The 17,939-nt window shown below is 41.7% G+C and overlaps 1 protein-coding gene across 1 annotated transcript; it reads right to left on the reverse strand.

The window, feature by feature from the left end:
* Nucleotides 1-4,387: 4,387 nt before the first annotated feature.
* Clk1 (CDC like kinase 1) lies at nt 4,388-15,015 on the reverse strand. The gene is made up of 13 exons (XM_021655093.2): nt 14,858-15,015; nt 13,137-13,297; nt 12,467-12,698; nt 11,442-11,532; nt 10,965-11,031; nt 9,300-9,416; nt 9,048-9,214; nt 6,908-7,002; nt 6,686-6,815; nt 5,876-5,958; nt 5,460-5,539; nt 5,123-5,213; nt 4,388-4,736 (listed from the first exon to the last, which is right to left on the reverse strand). Exons 2-13 carry the CDS (start codon nt 13,295-13,297, stop codon nt 4,596-4,598), a joined length of 1,455 nt encoding a protein of 484 aa, XP_021510768.1. The 5' UTR covers nt 14,858-15,015; the 3' UTR covers nt 4,388-4,595.
* Between the last annotated feature and the right edge of the window lie 2,924 nt (nt 15,016-17,939).

Consider the following 17,939-nt stretch of genomic DNA (forward strand, 5'->3'; position numbering starts at 1 on the left):
GGAGTCTTCCAGAATTACATTATCTTTGATCATAGACCTTTTCTCCCTTCGTGCACAGTAGTGTTTACTTACAATAGTACACGGGTAAGGCACCTGTGAGTACAGTGTAAAGAGAGGGAGTGACTTATGAAGTTCCCATTTTGAATTTAAATGCCTGCCTGTGGCCTCCAGTATGTACTTCCTAACATGTTACAGCTGTACTCTGAATCATGACTGGCTAACTGTTGGTTGAATTCCTAACTTGGGGTCAGTTTCTAAGGCTTTTAGTCTTGGATACTATACTGTGTGTTCAGAACTGATAAGTGTCACCTTACTCTGGGATTATTATCCTAGAAATACTGTTTTTATAAAATCCCCAGATACCAAAATGCCACATATTTTATTTAACATAATGATGGTGATGAGGGAAAATGCATGTGACCAAGAGGTTAACTTATAACAGTGTTCACCATTACCCACCCCCCCAGAAACCTTTTCTCCTAATAGCACCCCAATAAATTTTAATATACACTATGTCCTGTGTCTGTTTTTTATTTTTTTTATATCCCCTTAGAATGAACTTAACCATTGGAAGATGTTTTAATATAACCTAAAAGTAGAGAGGTTTAATGATGTTTTAAAGTGTTTACTGTTATTCATAGTGTAAAAGTTTCTTCTATCGAGGTCACTGGAAAAGGCAACTTTCTGTCTCCTTGATACTGAGGCTTGAACTTTGTCTTGTAATGATAAAGTACCACTGAGCCACTCTGAGTCTCATTAGGGTTCCCAGGGTAGCTTTGACCTCATCTGTCCCCCAGGCAGGCCGTAAACATGGAATCCTCCTGCCTTAGCTAGCTGTGTGATTAGCTGGTCTAGGCCTGTAATGGCTAATTCATGGTCTGTGAGTCACCTTTCAGTTTGTACCTCAGACCCATAGGCACTGGGCAAGCCAGATGGTGGCTCGCATCTGTGATCCCAGCAGTGGACAAAAAAGTCTGGCCTGGAACTCTGCCTCTTCCTCCCCAGGGCTGGGATTAAATGTTCATTTGCCACACCCAGTATCAAACAGGTTCCTGATATGGTTGTAGATATTTATCATTTGGGTTTCCTATGTGTAAAGATCATTGGAAATCCTGTAGATAAATGGTCCATTTCAAAGTTGTAGACAAAGCACAACAAAAATGGTTTTGAAATTGTACCAGTTGTCTTCCATAACAAAATTCCACGACGAAGGCAATTTACAAAAGCATTTAATTTGGGGCCTCACAGTCATAGAAGGCTAGAGTCCATGACTGTGGCTAGAGCATGGCACTGGAGCAGTAGCTGAGACCCTGGATGTTGAGACAACCACCACGAGGCAGATGCGATGAAAACGGCATGGGCTTTTGAAACCTCAAAGCCAGCCACAGATGCACAGCCTCTAATCCTGTAAACAGTCCCACCAACTAGGTCTTAGTATTCCTATTTGACCCAGTGGGGGTCATCCTTACCCAGATACTTGTCAACATCTGCACTCAAGGGAGTCAACTTTCAGAACCCAGTGCCTTGGTGGATGGGAATGGAACAAGCCAAAATTTGGGTGTTACTGAACTATTTGTAAAAATTTCTTTCTTGGGTATTATGTAAAATAAGCAAATATAGAAAGTCTTAAATTGCTTTGTTAGGGTTTGTGTGTGTGTTCCGTATTAGTTTTTATCAGTCCAAAATATTTTTAAACCAGTGTACTGAGGCCTTAATGCTTAAAATGGTGACATTTGCTTTTTTCCAGCACTCAGTAGATCTGAGTTTGGCCAGCCAGTGATAGAGTTCGTCTATAAGGGTTTGGGTGGGGGAAATAAAAGGTTTTCAGTTGGCTTGGTGAAAACTATCTGTGAAGATCTGTCATATGCTTTTGACTGGAAACAGTTTAGAATTGGCTTTTTCTTGAGAAAAAAAGTGAACTGTAGTGGATTAATGACTTGGATACAGGTACAGTGTATCCAAGGTACAGTGGCCAAGGCAGGCAGAACTCTTCAGTTCGTGGTCAGTTTGGTCTACAAAGTGAATCCAGCACAGCCAAGGCTACACAGAGAAACCCTTTCTTGAAAAACCAAAATAAATAAAAGCATGTTGGGTGTAATCTGGGGCTGTAGCTCAGCAGGGAGCCTTGTCTGTTAGGTGTGAAGCCTTCAGTGTAATTCCTATTGCCAAAAGGCTACCGACTCCCCTGTCCTTCCACTAGTTAACGTGAGCTGCCATCAGATCTGCAAGCAAGGGTACTTTACAGATGTGCAGGGTCACTGTCAATTCAGCTAGCCCTACTTGTGACAGCTGTTGGGCATGTAATCCTAGCTCCCAGTTGCTGAGGCATTCTGGGCCAGTGCTATTGTGTAGAAGTAGAAGATACTCCACCTTGGTGAAGGCTTGAGACCCTCTTGAAATTTGAATGCTTACGATTGTGGAGTGGATTTGACTTGTTACCATTAGCACGTATTAGTGAGCTATCTTCAGAAAATTCCAAGTCGGGACCCATTTAAAATTGTTGGCCGCAGAGCTCATGAAGTGGCAGAGCAATGGTCTAGCACACCCACGCCAGTTAGACATGCAGGGGTCTACCACAGCTCTATTCACTCAGTTATAGGAAAGATTCTAACAGCACGCTCTTAGTTACCATAAAATCCCGATCTAAGGACGCCTCAGAGTCCTCCCCACTTGATGGCAATTCCAAAGCTAGGTTTCTGGCTGTTTTTACATTGTGCATGTTATGCGCCCACATTGATGTACACGCTTGTGGGCCTCATTAGTGTACATGTAAAGGTCAGAAAACAACTTGTAAAAGTTCTCTTCAATCATGTTGGTCCTAGGGATTAAACTCAAGCCATTAGGCTTGTTGACAAGCATGCTGAGGTTTTTTGGGTTTTGGTTTTCGAGACAGGGTCTCACAATTCAGCCCTTGCTGGCCTGCAACTTCCTGTGTAGACCAGATCTTGATCATAATCCACATGACCTTGCCTCACAAGTGCTAGAATCAAAGGTGTGCAGCACACCTGACCTCAATGTAATTTACCTTTTAATTTTTTTTTAATGGTTGAGCCTTCATGTGTTCTGCAAACCAACCCTGTCCTCTGAAGAGCAGCCAATGCTCTTAACTACTGAGCCAGCCTCTTTTTACTTTATTCACTTTGTATCCCCCTGTGGCCTCCTCCCTCCCCCTTGCGCCAGCCTCTTAAGTATAAATTCTAAAATATCATAACCAAAATTATATTGGACACTAGGAACTTTATCACAAAATATGAGTCATTATTTGGGCACCCTTTCCCATGTAGACTAACTTTCTCATATATATAAACACATACATTTTATTGCTATAAGCCACAGGAATGTTACAAATATGCCTAGGAAACTCAGGCTTTTTTTGGTGTTGTATAGTTTATATGCATGCATACTGCACTACACAAAGGTCAAAGCAACATATAGGGAGTCTTGCTCTATAGGGCTCTTAGTGCCTTGAGGCAGGTTGAGTTGGCAGTTCCTCCACCCAAGTAGGTACACAGGTGCTGAGCACTTGAAATGTGGTCCTTGCTCACTTGTGCCACTTCCCCAGCCCCAAGGTAGGCTTAAGAGTGTATTACTCAAGGTACCCACCTTTACCATTAGGGGTTTGACCCCAGAAGGGTTGGAATCAAGAGCTCACGTCTTTATGCACTGAGCCTGCTCAATCTTTTTTTATGTGCACTGGCGTTTCTGCCTGCATGTATGTCTGTGTGAGGCTGTCAGGTGCACTGGAACTGGAGTTGCAGATAGGTATAAGCTGCCATGTGGTTGCTGGGAAACAAACTCAGGTCCTCTGGAGGAGTAGTCTGTGCTCCTAACTGCTGAGCCATCTCTCTAGCCCCTAACCTGCTCAATTATTTTTAAGTTTTAAAACACATACACCCCAAAAAAGAATCTTAGAAAACTGTGGCTTGGTGTCCCATATGCATGACCATTGAGGCACATAACAGCCTCCATGTGGATATGTGAACAAGAACACACATTCACAAAGACAAAAAACCTGCCTCAATACAAGAATCTTGATTCAGAAGTGTGTTTAACAAAGACTTGAGAGTTCATGTCTCAGCCTGAAGGAACACAAGACAGTAACAAGCAGAATGTAACACCATACAAACTGGACGGCCCAATATTCAGTTTTTAATCTCATAAAAATGTGAATAAAGTTGGGGCTGGAGTAAAGGTTCAATGAGAAGAGAACTGGCTATTCTAGAGGATCCAAGTTTGATCCAGCACCCACAAAGCAGCTAATCCACACCACCAGTTGAGCGGACCCAACACCCTTTTCTGGCCTGTACTCATGAGGGGTGGTCAATACATGTAGGTGAAAACACCATTTTATCTGTAGAAAGACAGTACACCAAACTGGATAGACATATAAATTCATAAGCACGGTTTATTCCAAGTATATCATTCTGTAATCACTGAAAGATGCTTGTTATTTGGCTTGGCTATGTATTTAATAAATCATCTACACAAACAATACAAAACATAAGAAATGTACAAAGCTATACAAAATAACTTAATACTTAAAAACTAGACTGATACAGTCCAAGATCTCTTTCAGAGCACTATGTATTTATAAATCATGTATGTTTAAGTGGGTGAAAGAAAGGATGCTTTAAAGCTTCCCTGAGAGTGATTCTTTTGGCTGGATCATACTCCAACATCTTCCCAATGAGGTCAAAGAGAAGCTCATGTTCGGCATCCTGAGATAGCATGAACTCCTGAAACAGAAAAACATTCTTAACACCTGCTGTACTTTCTCCACCATAAAAACAGAAGGAACCTCTTTATAATCATGGGATGCCAGGTCAGGCCTGCTTTTTAAATCATTAAACTGTTTCTAGGAAGAGGAAGGGCGATGGCCAGTCACAATGGCGTACACTGGGAGGCTGATGGGAATTTCTGAAGCCACTCTAGACTACACATTAATATGCACCTGTATATATTATATGTTCCCTGTCTCAATAGAGCAACACTCAAAACCAGAGACACATTAGAGGGTAAAGGTTAGCAATAGACCGTAACAGCCAGATTTCATTACACCCTAAAGAAGATGAAAAGTGGGAGTGTGCAAGTCCTGGTTACGTAGAGACCACCCACGGCTTACCTTCAGAGGCTTACAACGCCGTTTAACATATCTGCCAGCAGAACTGTGTTCATCCCAGTCTAATCGGTCATGATGGAAATATTTACGCTTCCTAAAATAGTTAAATGTTCACATTTACCAGGCTGACCTCTCCAAACTTAGTATCTAGCAAAGATGATCAATTACTGTATTTTTTCAAATTTAATCTTTTTTTCTAGAGATTTAAGATATGTCCAAGGAATAGAAATACTGTTATTCACCATCAACAATGCAATATGCTATTTAATTGAAAAAGAATTTTTAAGTTTCAGTCAGAATCCAGTGGTACTGAATATGACAGGCCTCAAGTAAAACCTACCTGGTTTTCTGTACCATGTGCTTTGGCAGTGGTCCAAGAATCCTTTCCATCATTGCTAAATGTTCCCTGCTATCATGAGTCTGAAATGACAATTTGACAACCCAATGCTAGTTCTCTGGTCCCAGCTTTTTAGAAGTCAAAAGAAAGATTAAAAAAATGGCATATAGCAAGTTGCAGGAGAGCAAAATAGTTAAGCCTGAAGCTTGCCAGTGATCATCCCTAAATGGCTGAAGACAATTGCTTACAATATTTCTAAAACTTCCTAAGACAGATTACACAATTTTAATTTCTTGTGTTTTATTATAAGACAAAAAAATCTGTTATGTAAATGTGTTCTTTGAATTAAAGTAGTTTTTTATGCAAATGAGCACTTTTTAATGCAAGGCCACTAAAACACACCATTCATTGTCACTTACCGGAAAAACTGTAAATCCAAGGTAATACTCGATAAGAATACAACCTATACTCCAGACATCACATGGTTGTGACCACCCTAGGGCTGCAAAGAAAAGCACAATGTCAGGGAGATAGCCTCACTATTTCTGAAAGACATTTTATCATTGAATTCCAAATTTCTGGCCCTGGAAGTATACACAAAGCAAGTTAGGTTAGCAAAACCTGTCAAGAGCTGAATTTATTTCTGGCACTCTGCCCACAAAGGATAAGTTGTTTGATCTAATCTTGCATTTTTATTTTTGTTCACCACACTCCAGAAGCATTAGACTGCACTATATCATCTCCCTGATATAATTAGGTGCATGGCAGACATCCAATTTGTTCTTTAAAACACTCTTTTCAGGAAGACTAACTCCAGTTAATCTTGAGCAGGAGGATCTTCCTGACTCGCCTTTGGGTGACTAAGTGACAGCCTCTGGGATAACTGACACATGCCCCCACACCTGGCGTTTCTTCCTATTTTTGAAATAGGATTAATCTTACCATGTGGCTCAGACTGCCTTCCAACTCAAGAGATCCTCTGATTAAAGGTATATGCCACCATGCCCAGCAATTTCAGGATTCCTTAGCACAATTTCTAATACTGTTTTTAAAATACATTATTATTATAATCCTGGGTATTTCTCCACAAGCTTTGGCAGGTTAGGTAAGCACAGTACCACTGAGCTACATTCTGCAGTGTGGAGAATTACTTGATCAACAAAACAGTCACAAATTTTATGTTGGATTCAATAAAGCAATATAAATTATTTATACAAACAAGTACTAACCTAAAATAACTTCAGGTGCTCTATAATGTCTTGTAGATACCAATGTACTATGATGTTCATCATCGTATGTTGCACTTCCAAAGTCTACAACCTTAATATCTGGATTTATTAAGGTACGTTCATCACGTTTCTGAAATCAAAAGTGGCAAGTCATGAAGGCAAACTACTGAAACAAAGCAATCATTAAGCACCATGATGATTATCCTGTTGTAAGGGGCTTACCATTTTGGGATTATAAGCCTCTGTGTAGTCAGACTTCACAAATAAAATGTTTTCAGGCTTTAAGTCTGTATGAGTCAATTTATTACTGTGCAAAACTAGAAAGAAGAGTTATTGTAGTCTCAAAATCAAAACAAAATCACAAGCCCAACATTGTAACACATGCCTATAATCACAGCACTCAAAGCACTCAAGCTGAAGCATGGAAATCTAAGTCTAAGATTTAATACTTAATGAGACTGTGTCTTTTTTTTTTTTTTTTTAGTGACAGGGTCCCTCTATGGCCCTGGCTTTCCTAAAACTCACCATTTAGACCAATCTGGGCTTGACCTCGAGAGATTGCCCTGCCTCTGCTACTTGAGTGCTGTGATTAAAGATATACACCGCCCCACCCGGCTGAGATGTTGTAAAACAAGAAGAGAGTCTGGTGAGATTGCTCAGTGCTGAAGAACATATACTTGTATTGTTCTTTAAGACCTGGGTTCAATCCCAGCACCCATAAGTGGCTTACAACCACCTGAAACCTCAACTCCAGGGGGATTTGACACCCTACAATCATGTTTGTGCTGTGCACACACACACACACAAAATATATATAAAAAACAAACAAACAAACAAACAAAAAAACAACCCAAACCTCTAGTGCCTTCCTACATACTTTAAAAAAGTATCAATATAATCTTAGTCTAGAAGAAAAAAAACCCCAGAGAGGGTATGGGGATACATGCCTGATAAGATCCATCCATACAATGTTTTATCTATCCACCCACAGCTCTCATGTGGTTTGTACTAGGGTAAAATACTGAGAACTGAGGCCAGCTCAAGGTTATACAATGAGAGCACAAAGCTAACTGGGACTAGACTATGCCTCTCAGTAGTAAAGTTAGCGGAGAATATGACTCCATCTGTAATCCCAGCAATTAGCAGAAAAAGGTCACTCAGGGGGTTGCCAGAAAGGACAATGGCAACAGGTTGTTCAAAACCATGCTTTTGCTTTATGTATCTCATTCCAGGACAGTTAGGGCTACATTTTGAGAAACCCTGTCTCAAAACAGGGAGGCAGGCAGGCAGGCAGGCAGGCAGGCGGGCAGACATTTTATGAAGCTGAGATTTGTTATTTTCTAGGACTCTAGGGTAAATCAGTTTTACGCATATACCATATATATAATATATAAAATATAATATATAGATATATAAAATATATATTTTGAGAAAAGGTCTTATTCAAACATAGATAAAGTCACTTTAAAATTCTGATCTTGGGCTGGAGAGATGGCTCAATGTTTAAAAGCACTGGCTGCTCTTCCAGAGGACCTGAGTTCAACTCCCAGCAACCGTTACATGGTAGCTCACACCAGATACAGTAAGATCTGGTGCCCTCTTCTGGCATGCAAGTACACATGCAAACAGTGCACTCATATACATAAATTTCATACTTTTTAAGGTTTATTTATTATTTATACAGTATTATGCTGCATGTGTGCCAGCAGGCCAGCAGAGGGCACCAGACCCGATTATAGACAGTGGTGAGCCACCATGCAGTTGCTGGGAATTGAACTCAGGACCTCTGGAAGAACAGCCAGTGCTCTTAACCTGAGTATCTCTCCAGCCCTCAAGCACCAACTTAATCACATTCCTAGCTTTCTACGTTAACTAATACGCTATTCACCACATTAAACACTACAGACTAACAACTTGTAATCAACTAGATCTGTTTCACATTCCTCTGGAGACTTAATCCAAGGATATGTGCGTAAGTCACTCCTCCCACTCCAGCTGTGCAATCTATTGTCAATTACAGTTACAGACACGGTTTCTCTGTGTAACCTTGGCTGTTCTGACCAGGTCGGCCTCCCACACTGTGGCCATCACGCCCAGCTTTTAAACCATTCTTAACAAGCTTTCTCTATTTAAATCAGTATCACCCCATTCCCCCAACCCATATTTACTCTCATGCCAGGCTTTAAACCTCACATTTAATCTCATCTTTTAGTCTTCTGAGGTGACAGGGACAGAATAAAAAGGCCTCATTTTTGTCACTGTACTAAAGTCCCAGGCTCCACCAGGCTCTCTCTTTTGAAGATCAAATTAGTCTGAAATTAGCCTCAAACTCAAATTTTTGGAAGACACGTCCAGAACTTACAATTTACAGATTTGCATATTTGATATGCCATCTTCCTGATATGATCCATTCGAAATGGCAGAAACCCATTTTCCTTAATGAAGTCATAAGTACTAAGTCCCAGAAGCTCAAACACAATGCAGATGTGACCACGATGCTCAAACCACTCCAACATCTGGACACAGCGGCTATAAACACATGAGAAATAACTTAATAGAGCTTACAATTCAAATCTATCTGAAACTTTTCCCCAAGTTTTAATTTGATACTTACAAAGTACTGTGGGGATCTGTAGTATTTAAGTGTTCCAAAACTTGTATTTCTGATCGAGCAGCTTCACAATATCTATCCACATTTTTAACTATTTTTACTGCGACACGTTTACCTCCCCTGTTAAACAGAATAAATCTAGGTTAAAAAGATAAAAATCTGGCAGCTCACAACTGTCTGAAGGCTTCCATCCCAGAAGATCTGATGTCCTCCAGACAGACATACATATGCAGACAAAACACCAATGATTAAAAAAAAAAAAAAAAAAAAAATATTCCCAAGCACCCTGGAAGCAGAGGCAGGAGGATCTCTGAGTTCAAGGCCTACATAAGTAAGTTCCATGACAGCCAGGGCCACACAGATGCCCCATCTCAAAAAGATACTGCAATTCAGTGTTAAGTGAATTGTCATCTTTAATCATATCACTACTTGTGAGTTATCCTTTGTTCCTTCAACTTAAGAATATATAGGTGAGCAATTTAAGTTAATACTATGTTGGGTTAAATAACACTACCTCAATATGCCCTAAGACAAATGCAGTCTGTTTCTTATACTGGCCACCATTGTCAAATACTATCTCAAATTATCCTCTGATCTGTTATCAGAAAAGCTGGTGCTGGGTCAGAGAACTGTACAGCCTCTTCTGAACCAACTCATTTACAAAGTGTATGCTATTCTTGAGGCAGGAAATGTACAGGTAACTGGTAAAAGTGGCTGCTTTGCATGAACAGAGCACCATGTCTTATCCCCAGTACCAAACACATGTTTCATTGATTCAGAAGGAAAAAAAAATGTCTAACAGCCATGTACAGCTCTTACTCTAGAATTCAATTCCCAGTACCTACAGTGGGTAGGGGTAGCTCATAACCACCTCTACTGATACCCTCTCTTTTGGCCTCATGCACACACAAAAATAAAAATCAAAACATTATTAGTATTTTGAATCCCTAGGTCTGATTACCAACATGGGTTGAGGGGTGTGAAAAGCACTAATCAAGCTTGACAGAAACAATTACACCTTAAGCACCTGCTTAGAATAAAGTAACATCAGCCTAACTTATCTAAAGAAAAAAAGCCCCGTCTCCTTATATCCTTTGGTGCAAGGGGTTAAACTCAAGAGCTTTCTGTCCCTTCCCCAATCAGAAAGCTGCACACACTAACATATGTGGGTGTGCATAGTTGAGACCCTGTCTCAAAATAAGAAAATCACCAAACAAGCAAAGGGAAACTACCTTTACCTATGAATTTCTCATATTCCAAGTCAAAAGACCCAAGCCAAAGGTTATATGGACATAAGCTAAATTAATTTTCTCTACTGAAGAACTTTACTGAAGAACACTTTAGCCAGGCAGGCATTTTGAGGCATATTGAGGTAGTGTTATTTAACCCAACATAGTATTAACTTAAATTAGCTCACACCTTCAATCCTTGCACTCAGGGAAGCAGAGGCCGGTGGATCTCGAGTTCAAAGCCAGCCCGGTCTGTAAAGAGTCCAGGACAAACCCTGCCTGAAAACAACAAAAAAGAAACCTACACTTTATAGCCAGATGGTGGTGGCACATGCTTTTAAATCCAACACTGAGTCTACAAAGAGTTCCAGGACAACACAGAGAAATCTTGTCTTGGAGAGAAAGAGAGAAAAACTCAGTTGTGGAGAGGGGGACTTACAATTTATGATCGATGCACTCCACTACTTTCCCAAAAGCACCTTCACCTAAAGTATCAACAATTTCATCTAAAAAAGAGAAATAAATTTCATTCATTACAGGAAGTAAGAACAATATATTTATAAGTGCTATAATTTCAGATTATTCTAGGTGATGCTGCAAATTTCCTTATCACTAATTACATTACTTATCAGCCAACATCATCCAAAAGCATACAACTATTCTTAGATCTATTTTCATTCTCAGGCTAATTTCATTAACTTGATTTACTGTTCTGGAATTTTTGTTTAACATTAAAAACAAAGACACAATCCCCTCCCCCACCAAAAGAAATGAAAGCAAATAAAACAAAACAACAACAACAACAAAAAAAAACAGAAAGAAAAAAAAGATTTCCAAATCCCTAAAATCTTAATCTATATATATATATAGATTATGTTATCTGAAAAGTTAATAAGTGTTGAAAAATATTCTATACATCTTGCACTTAGTACGTCTCCACTCTGACAGATCAGGTGACCCTCCTCATCATCCTCTACACTCCTGGTTCTTTTCCTTCGGTGACTCTTCTGGAAACGTCAAGTGGGCGGCACCAAGATCATCCAGCCAATCAATATACCCGAGTGAATTCAGGGCAGAATACGAAATTCATTCAGCGGGGAGATATTCAGGCATTCAGATACGCGCCAGGCCACAAACGGTTGGCAGGAGCAATTTCAAATTCAGTCCCCAGAAATTCACAGGGCACATAGTTTATGTTAACAGGAGAAAAACATGGCAAGGAACAGATTTTCAGATAAGACACTCAAAGTGGTAAGGCAACAAAACATAAACACAATTGTTTTTCTTTTAAAAAAAATGCTTATCTGTAGCATTCACTGAAACATAGTGTCCTAATTTAATGCTACAAAACTGTAGGCTGTAGGATTTACTTTAGTACACTGTGGCCAAATTAAGATTTGGCCTAACTAAGAAATATTGAAACAGTAACTAAAACCACAGCCCTAATTTGGGGAGAAAAAAAGTGATTTGGTATAACATTATAGCATATAAAATGTTATCTGGTATGATTTCCAAATACATGAAACCATTAAGTTCAAATCTGTACTTTGCTTAATGAGAAAGATTATAGAACACGTTAATAAGTCATAACCCTAATTCTTTGGAATAAACTGAATTTATCAAAATAAGATTTCTTAAAATAGCACCAAGAAAATCTATCCAAATATATATATAATTTTTTTTTTTTGCCAAATATATTACTTTTTAAGTTACCCCCTCCACTAATATACTGGAATGGCAATCAATTGCTAATTAGTGACTAACCTATTATTACAGAAATATGTATTTGTTTTCATGAATTTCTTATGCAAAACACAAATACTGAAAACAGTACCCTGAAAGGTAAAGTTGTGATGACTTTCACAAATTTTTCTCAAACACAAATCTGCTTCCTGTTCTCCATGGAAAATAACTTTTAAAATGTTTAAAAAGTGCTCATACCCCATGTGAGCGAAGATGTGAAGTGCCAGTGTCATGGTGACTCCTGTGTTTACTTTTGTAACTGCTTCTTCCACTTCTACCAGAGGACTTGCTACTGTGATTCTGATATCTGCCATCATGGCCTCCATAGTGATATCCTGGCTCACATCCCATGTAGTCATTCCTATATTCATCAACATAGCGTCGACTATGATAACCTTTCTCATTTATGGGTCTGCTTTCCAGATAATAGCTGGAGGAGAAAAAAGTTTGTTTTATGGCAAAACACACACACAAGAAACACCCAACACCAAATCTCAAGTTCTCTTTGCAGTGTAGAAGACTGAACTCAATGCCTTTGTCCAAGTTAGGTTTTCTACCACTTAACTATAGCTCTTCATTAATCCCTTGATTATGCAGTTAATAACACCACTTTTATCATCCCATAAAGCCCCAGGGCTTCATTCATGGTAGGCAAACATTTTATATCTGAGCTACATTCCCAGGCCAAAAATCTATTTTTATTTCGCAACACTTTATGTGGCTTGGTTATCTGTACTTGTCTGTGTAGTACTAAGGAGTGCCAGCAGAGGGCATCAGGTCCCTGGAGCTGGACTTACAGTGGCAATGTACTGGAAGAGCTACAAGAACAGGCTGAGACACCTTCCCAGCCCATAACTGCCATTCTTACCTATCCGTTGTTTTGGAGTGATTATATTTGCAGCGCTTATGCTCCCAGGCACTGCTATTCGATCTCCTCTTTCTTTTATGACCACTGCTGCATCTCCATGTTCCATAATCCCAATCTCTTTCATCCCAGTCGTGATAGTAAGTTCTCTGTGAATGTCTCATCTACACAAAAGACAAATTTTCCCAGTTAAATTGTATTCTGTGTTGATGCTTTCTTTGCAAATTCCCACTCGTTTTGATCTTTTCTTCCCAGTATGGTCTCACTATGTAGTTGTAGCTGTGTAGCCCAGGTTGTCTCTTGCCTTTGGAACACTAAGATTAAAGGCATCTCCACCCAGTTTCGACCTTTCGTTTTAAATCAAAGTTCTGAAACTGTTGTAAACTGAAATCATAAAAGTATTACACTGTCTCAGAGTCTGGAATCTAAATTTTACTTAGATTTTTCTACCTTGTTCTTACCATATCCAAATTTATAAGTGGAAAAAAAGGTTTCTATAAAAATTCCACAAAATTTTACACAGCCCTTCAAGACAAATTACAGATTCACGCGATTAATTTCTACCAGAAACAAGTCTCCACCCAACACAACCACAACTAACCCTAATTTTTTGTGTTTGGATGTTATGACGTGCTTGTTTGCAACTCAATAAAAATGCTGTTCAGCAGATGACCTCACTTTCCAATGTTCAAGTAAATTTCCATGGTGCCTGCTAATAACCTTGACTGCTGCCAGAGAGAGACTGGGAAAAATATGGATACGAGGAGGAAAACCTGAGAAGGAAAATGGCTCATCAAGGGTGCATGCGGCTGGCCTCCCTTTAATGCTGAGTCAGCAAACTCCGGCCATCACGGATGAAGCCTGTTTACTTACTGGGCAGGCCATGATGAAGGGACTTAAACTGTTTTCTAAGCGCGGAAGCGCTAGGATGAGTAATTAGCGATGTGTAATCGCTGGGTTCTCCTCCCCTTCACTAAAGGTAAAGGGTGCCCCTTAGGAGTACATTTTACAACCTTGTTTACAAAGGAAAATTTAACTTTCCTGTTACAAAATACTCCGTTAGAGCCTAGTTTTAACACAAAGAGGATTTTCACGGCTTCCAGAGACAACTGGAGCCGCCTAAGTCTTAAACCCCTTTAAAAGCACTTTGATTTTCTCTGACGAGCGCTGTCCGTGTGCCTTCTGATCGTTAATAAGCCCAACCCTGCTGCATACTCGCTGCCTCCGAAATTCTTTTCTTCCTCCGTGCAAGCCAGGGCCCGCTCTGGCGAAGGTTCCTGAGAACCGGGGTGACCCACAGCGCCCCACATTGACAAGATCACGCCAGCCCTGGGTCCGGCCCGGCCAACAAGACCTTCGCCTCAAGTCACTGGAAAGAGGCTCGGAACCCCCAACCGCGTCCCGCCGCCTCTCTCCTCGGCGCCCAGGCCGGGCTCTGGGCACCCCGGGAGGCGGCGGGCGGAGGCCGCGCCCGGCGGCGCCCCCCCACCCCGCCGCCATCTTAGGCCGGCCGCGGCGGCCGTCGCTCGGGGCGCCCGGCGGCGAGCGCCGTCCCCACCCGTCCCGAGGCCGGCGGCCGCGGGTCCGCAGCGCCGTGCAGAGCGCCGCTCCGGGGGGCGCCGCCGTGGGGGGTGGGGGGACGGCGGGGTCGCCGAGTGGCGCCCAGGGAGCGCAGACGGCGGGGCAGCGCCCGGAGGCCCCGACGGACACCGCGCGCGCCTCACCGTTCCGCAGGGACGCCAACGCAGGGGACAAAGCTCGCAGGGCGACGGCGGGAAGCGCGCAGCCGACGGCGACCAACTCCCAGCACAAAATGGAGCTGACAGCTGCGCCGCGAGAGTCTTGTCGAAAACACCGATGACGCGCGGGGCGGGGCCTACGCCGGTCCCGAGTGCGCAGGCGCAGCCCTGCTTCCCTGCGTGCGCCGAAGAGAGGGTGTGGGCCGGGGCCATATTGGTGCGGCTTCCAGAGGGTTCCATGAAGCTGAAGCTTACAGTGGTAGTCTCCTCCACGCTCACAAAAACCCTGAATCTGACCCTGCGAACGAGGAGGGCGGGGGAAGCAAAGTGATAGGTAGTACGGGCCCTGATTGCAAACGTTTAAACGTTTTAAACGGCACCAACAAGGTAGCTCTGCTTACTAATTTCCTTTGGCGAAGGTTGTGTGACCTCTTTTAAACTAGTTTTTAGTGGTTGGGTATGACAAAAAACCGAAATTACCGGCAAGCATTTAGAAATGGAAGAAATGGGTGAACAGGACCCTGATAGTGTAAGATTAGTAAATGGTCTTCTAAGCCCATCACCCCACCTATTTCCCTGGTAACACTAAAAAAGGTAAACATCAGCTTTGCAACCCCTTTTGCCTTTGCAGTTAAAAAAAAAAAAAAAAAAGGAATACTGTTCCTAGGCAGAGGCCAGACAATGTGATATGATTGAAAGATTTAAACACTAAATATCATACCTACTCCTTTAAGAGTTCATCAAGCCCTGGTCGTGGTGGCACACGCCTTTAATCCCAGCCCTCGGGGGTCTCTGAGTCCAGCTTTAGTCTGGTCTGTATAGCAAATTCCAGCCCAGAACTAAACACAGGAGAGGGGCCCCTGGATTTGGCTTAACAGGTGAAGTTGACAATTCCATCAAGTGTACCTGAATTCAATCCCAGGAAAGACATGGTGGAAGCAGAGAACTAAACCCCTGAACCAGCGTCTCACACAAAAACAAAGTTGTTGGGTTTTTTGTTTTGTTGTTGTTTTGAGACAAGGTCTCTCTGTGTAGCCCTGCCTGTCCTGGAACTTGCTCTGTAGACCAGGCTGTCCTCAAACTCACAGAGATCTGCCTGCCTTTGCCTCCCAAGAGCTGGGATTAAAAGCGTGCACCATCACTGCTCATTGAAAACAGTATTTTTTTAAAGATCGATCTTTTACATTTTAAATTTATGTGTATGAGTATTTTACCTGCGTGTTTATGTGTGCCAAGGTCTTACTCTTGTAGTCCACAATGACCTGAATTCCCTGTTTAGATCAGGTTGTCCTCAAACTTAGGGAGAACTATAAAAACAACATTTATTCACCTGTTTGGGTTTTTCTCTGGAAGGTTTACTGCCTCTGTCTGCTAACCTAGGCCTAATCCTGGAAGCTTCTAGCCTCCATACAATCTAATCTAGGCCTAGAATGTTTTCAGCCTCTGAGACTTACTGCTGAATAAGCTCACCATTTCTTATTCTAACTGAGCTCTGGGCTGGCTGATTCAACTCAGCTGTCTGGCTCAAACTCCTCTCCCAACTAAGTTAATTCAACCTGACTTCTCTCTCAGCCCCTGAATTGTTCTGCTTGGCCTCAAACCAACTCCAGCAATCTTTTCTAATCTTCTGTCTCCTCATTCTCTGGCATTTGGCCTTCACCTGTGTCTAACTTGTTCTCCCATTTAAACTCTGTAAAACTCTCCCAGTAAAATTGCCTCCCCTCTCCTGTCACCCTCCCCCTTCCCCAATTAACTTCCCTTTCCTCTCTTTTGGGCATATCCTGTTCTGTCAAATCTTTCTCTGATTTGTCACCTTTTCTGCCACTCAATTAAACATCACTTTCAGACATGGGCGCTTTCTTCCTCAAACTTAACTTCACCTCCATTGTTTGGGGTTAAAGGTGTGGACCACCATACCACACCTGGACCTGGCAGTTCTTCACCTGAAACTGCTCTGTATCACACCACTGCTGCCCCGCTCGGAAAACATGTTCAGTGTGTCTCCAACATGATCTTCACCTTCATCCATCCACACAGGCTCTGCAGAGGAGCTAACATCTGCTGCTGCTCAAGAAAACTTTTAACTTTACATTGCTAGTTTTGAACATAAGACTTACAAAGTTCTGTTTCCGATCAAAAAATGTTTGAAAAATCATTTCAAAGCTGGGAATGATGGCACACACCTTTGATCACAGCACTTGGGTGGCAGAGACAGGTGGATCTCTGAGTTTGAGGCCAGCCTGGTCTACAAAGTAAGTCCATGACAACCAAGGCTACACAGAGAAACCCTGTCTTGAAAAACAGAGCCAGAGAGTCATTTCATACGAGTGCCCAGCTTGTATTTTCCATTGTTAATTGCTTAAGCAGCAGTGAGCTAAATGCTAACAAGTTCTGGTTATTCTGGTCACTACTATGATCCATTACTGGCCTCCTGTTCTGTAAATCCTAAAAAGTCAAGCTGTTCTCTATCCTTACACAGTTGTCATCAGATGTTTCTCATTGCTGATTGGCCAATATCTAGGGCAGAAAGTGGAAGGCGGGACTTCTGGGTAGAAGAAGGAGGAGGGTCTTTTTTCACCAGGAGGCAAGAGTTGCGACAGGTGTGACCACAGGCCTGGAAGGTATAGCCAGCCAACATGGTGCGTGAGGCTAGGTGGCCGAGTGAACTTAGATGAATTAGGTGGAGCTAGTTGCCCAAGCTAAGGCTTAAGCTTTAAAATACTAAAAGGTCTTTATGGCTGGTCAGTCACCAGGATCTTAGGGCAGTATACACACCTGGAAGAAGCTCAAGAAATTGTTTTGACTAGTTATAGCTATTCAAAACCAGGTAAGATTACTAAACTTCAGATATGCAGGTTTATGTTACTAAGTGAAACTGTAAGATGTACATTGTATGATGGCCAACATGTTTTAAATTTATCGTGCTTAAGATGCCCCTAAAACAACCTGTAAGTCCCACTTAAGACAGACAATACAGTGTGAACGAAGGTCACCTCTACATTCGTCCCTTTAGTTCAAAATATGGCCTTTTCACCAACATCAATAAATTATAACTGGAATGCTGGGG

Source organism: Meriones unguiculatus, chromosome 15 (genome assembly GCF_030254825.1).
Source record: "Meriones unguiculatus strain TT.TT164.6M chromosome 15, Bangor_MerUng_6.1, whole genome shotgun sequence".
NCBI lineage: Eukaryota > Metazoa > Chordata > Mammalia > Rodentia > Muridae > Meriones > Meriones unguiculatus.

What these genes read in the sequence shown, in the direction of transcription:
- Clk1 (XM_021655093.2), bottom strand. Translation starts at nt 13,297, where the DNA reads ATGAGACATTCACAGAGAACTTACTATCACGACTGGGATGAAAGAGAT. An exon ending in CACATGGTACAGAAAACCAG is followed by an intron (nt 5,214 to 5,459) that starts GTAGGTTTTACT and finishes TAACTATTTTAG; the next exon opens with GAAGCGTAAATATTTCCATC. An exon ending in GGCGTTGTAAGCCTCTGAAG is followed by an intron (nt 4,737 to 5,122) that starts GTAAGCCGTGGG and finishes TTTCTGTTTCAG; the next exon opens with GAGTTCATGCTATCTCAGGA.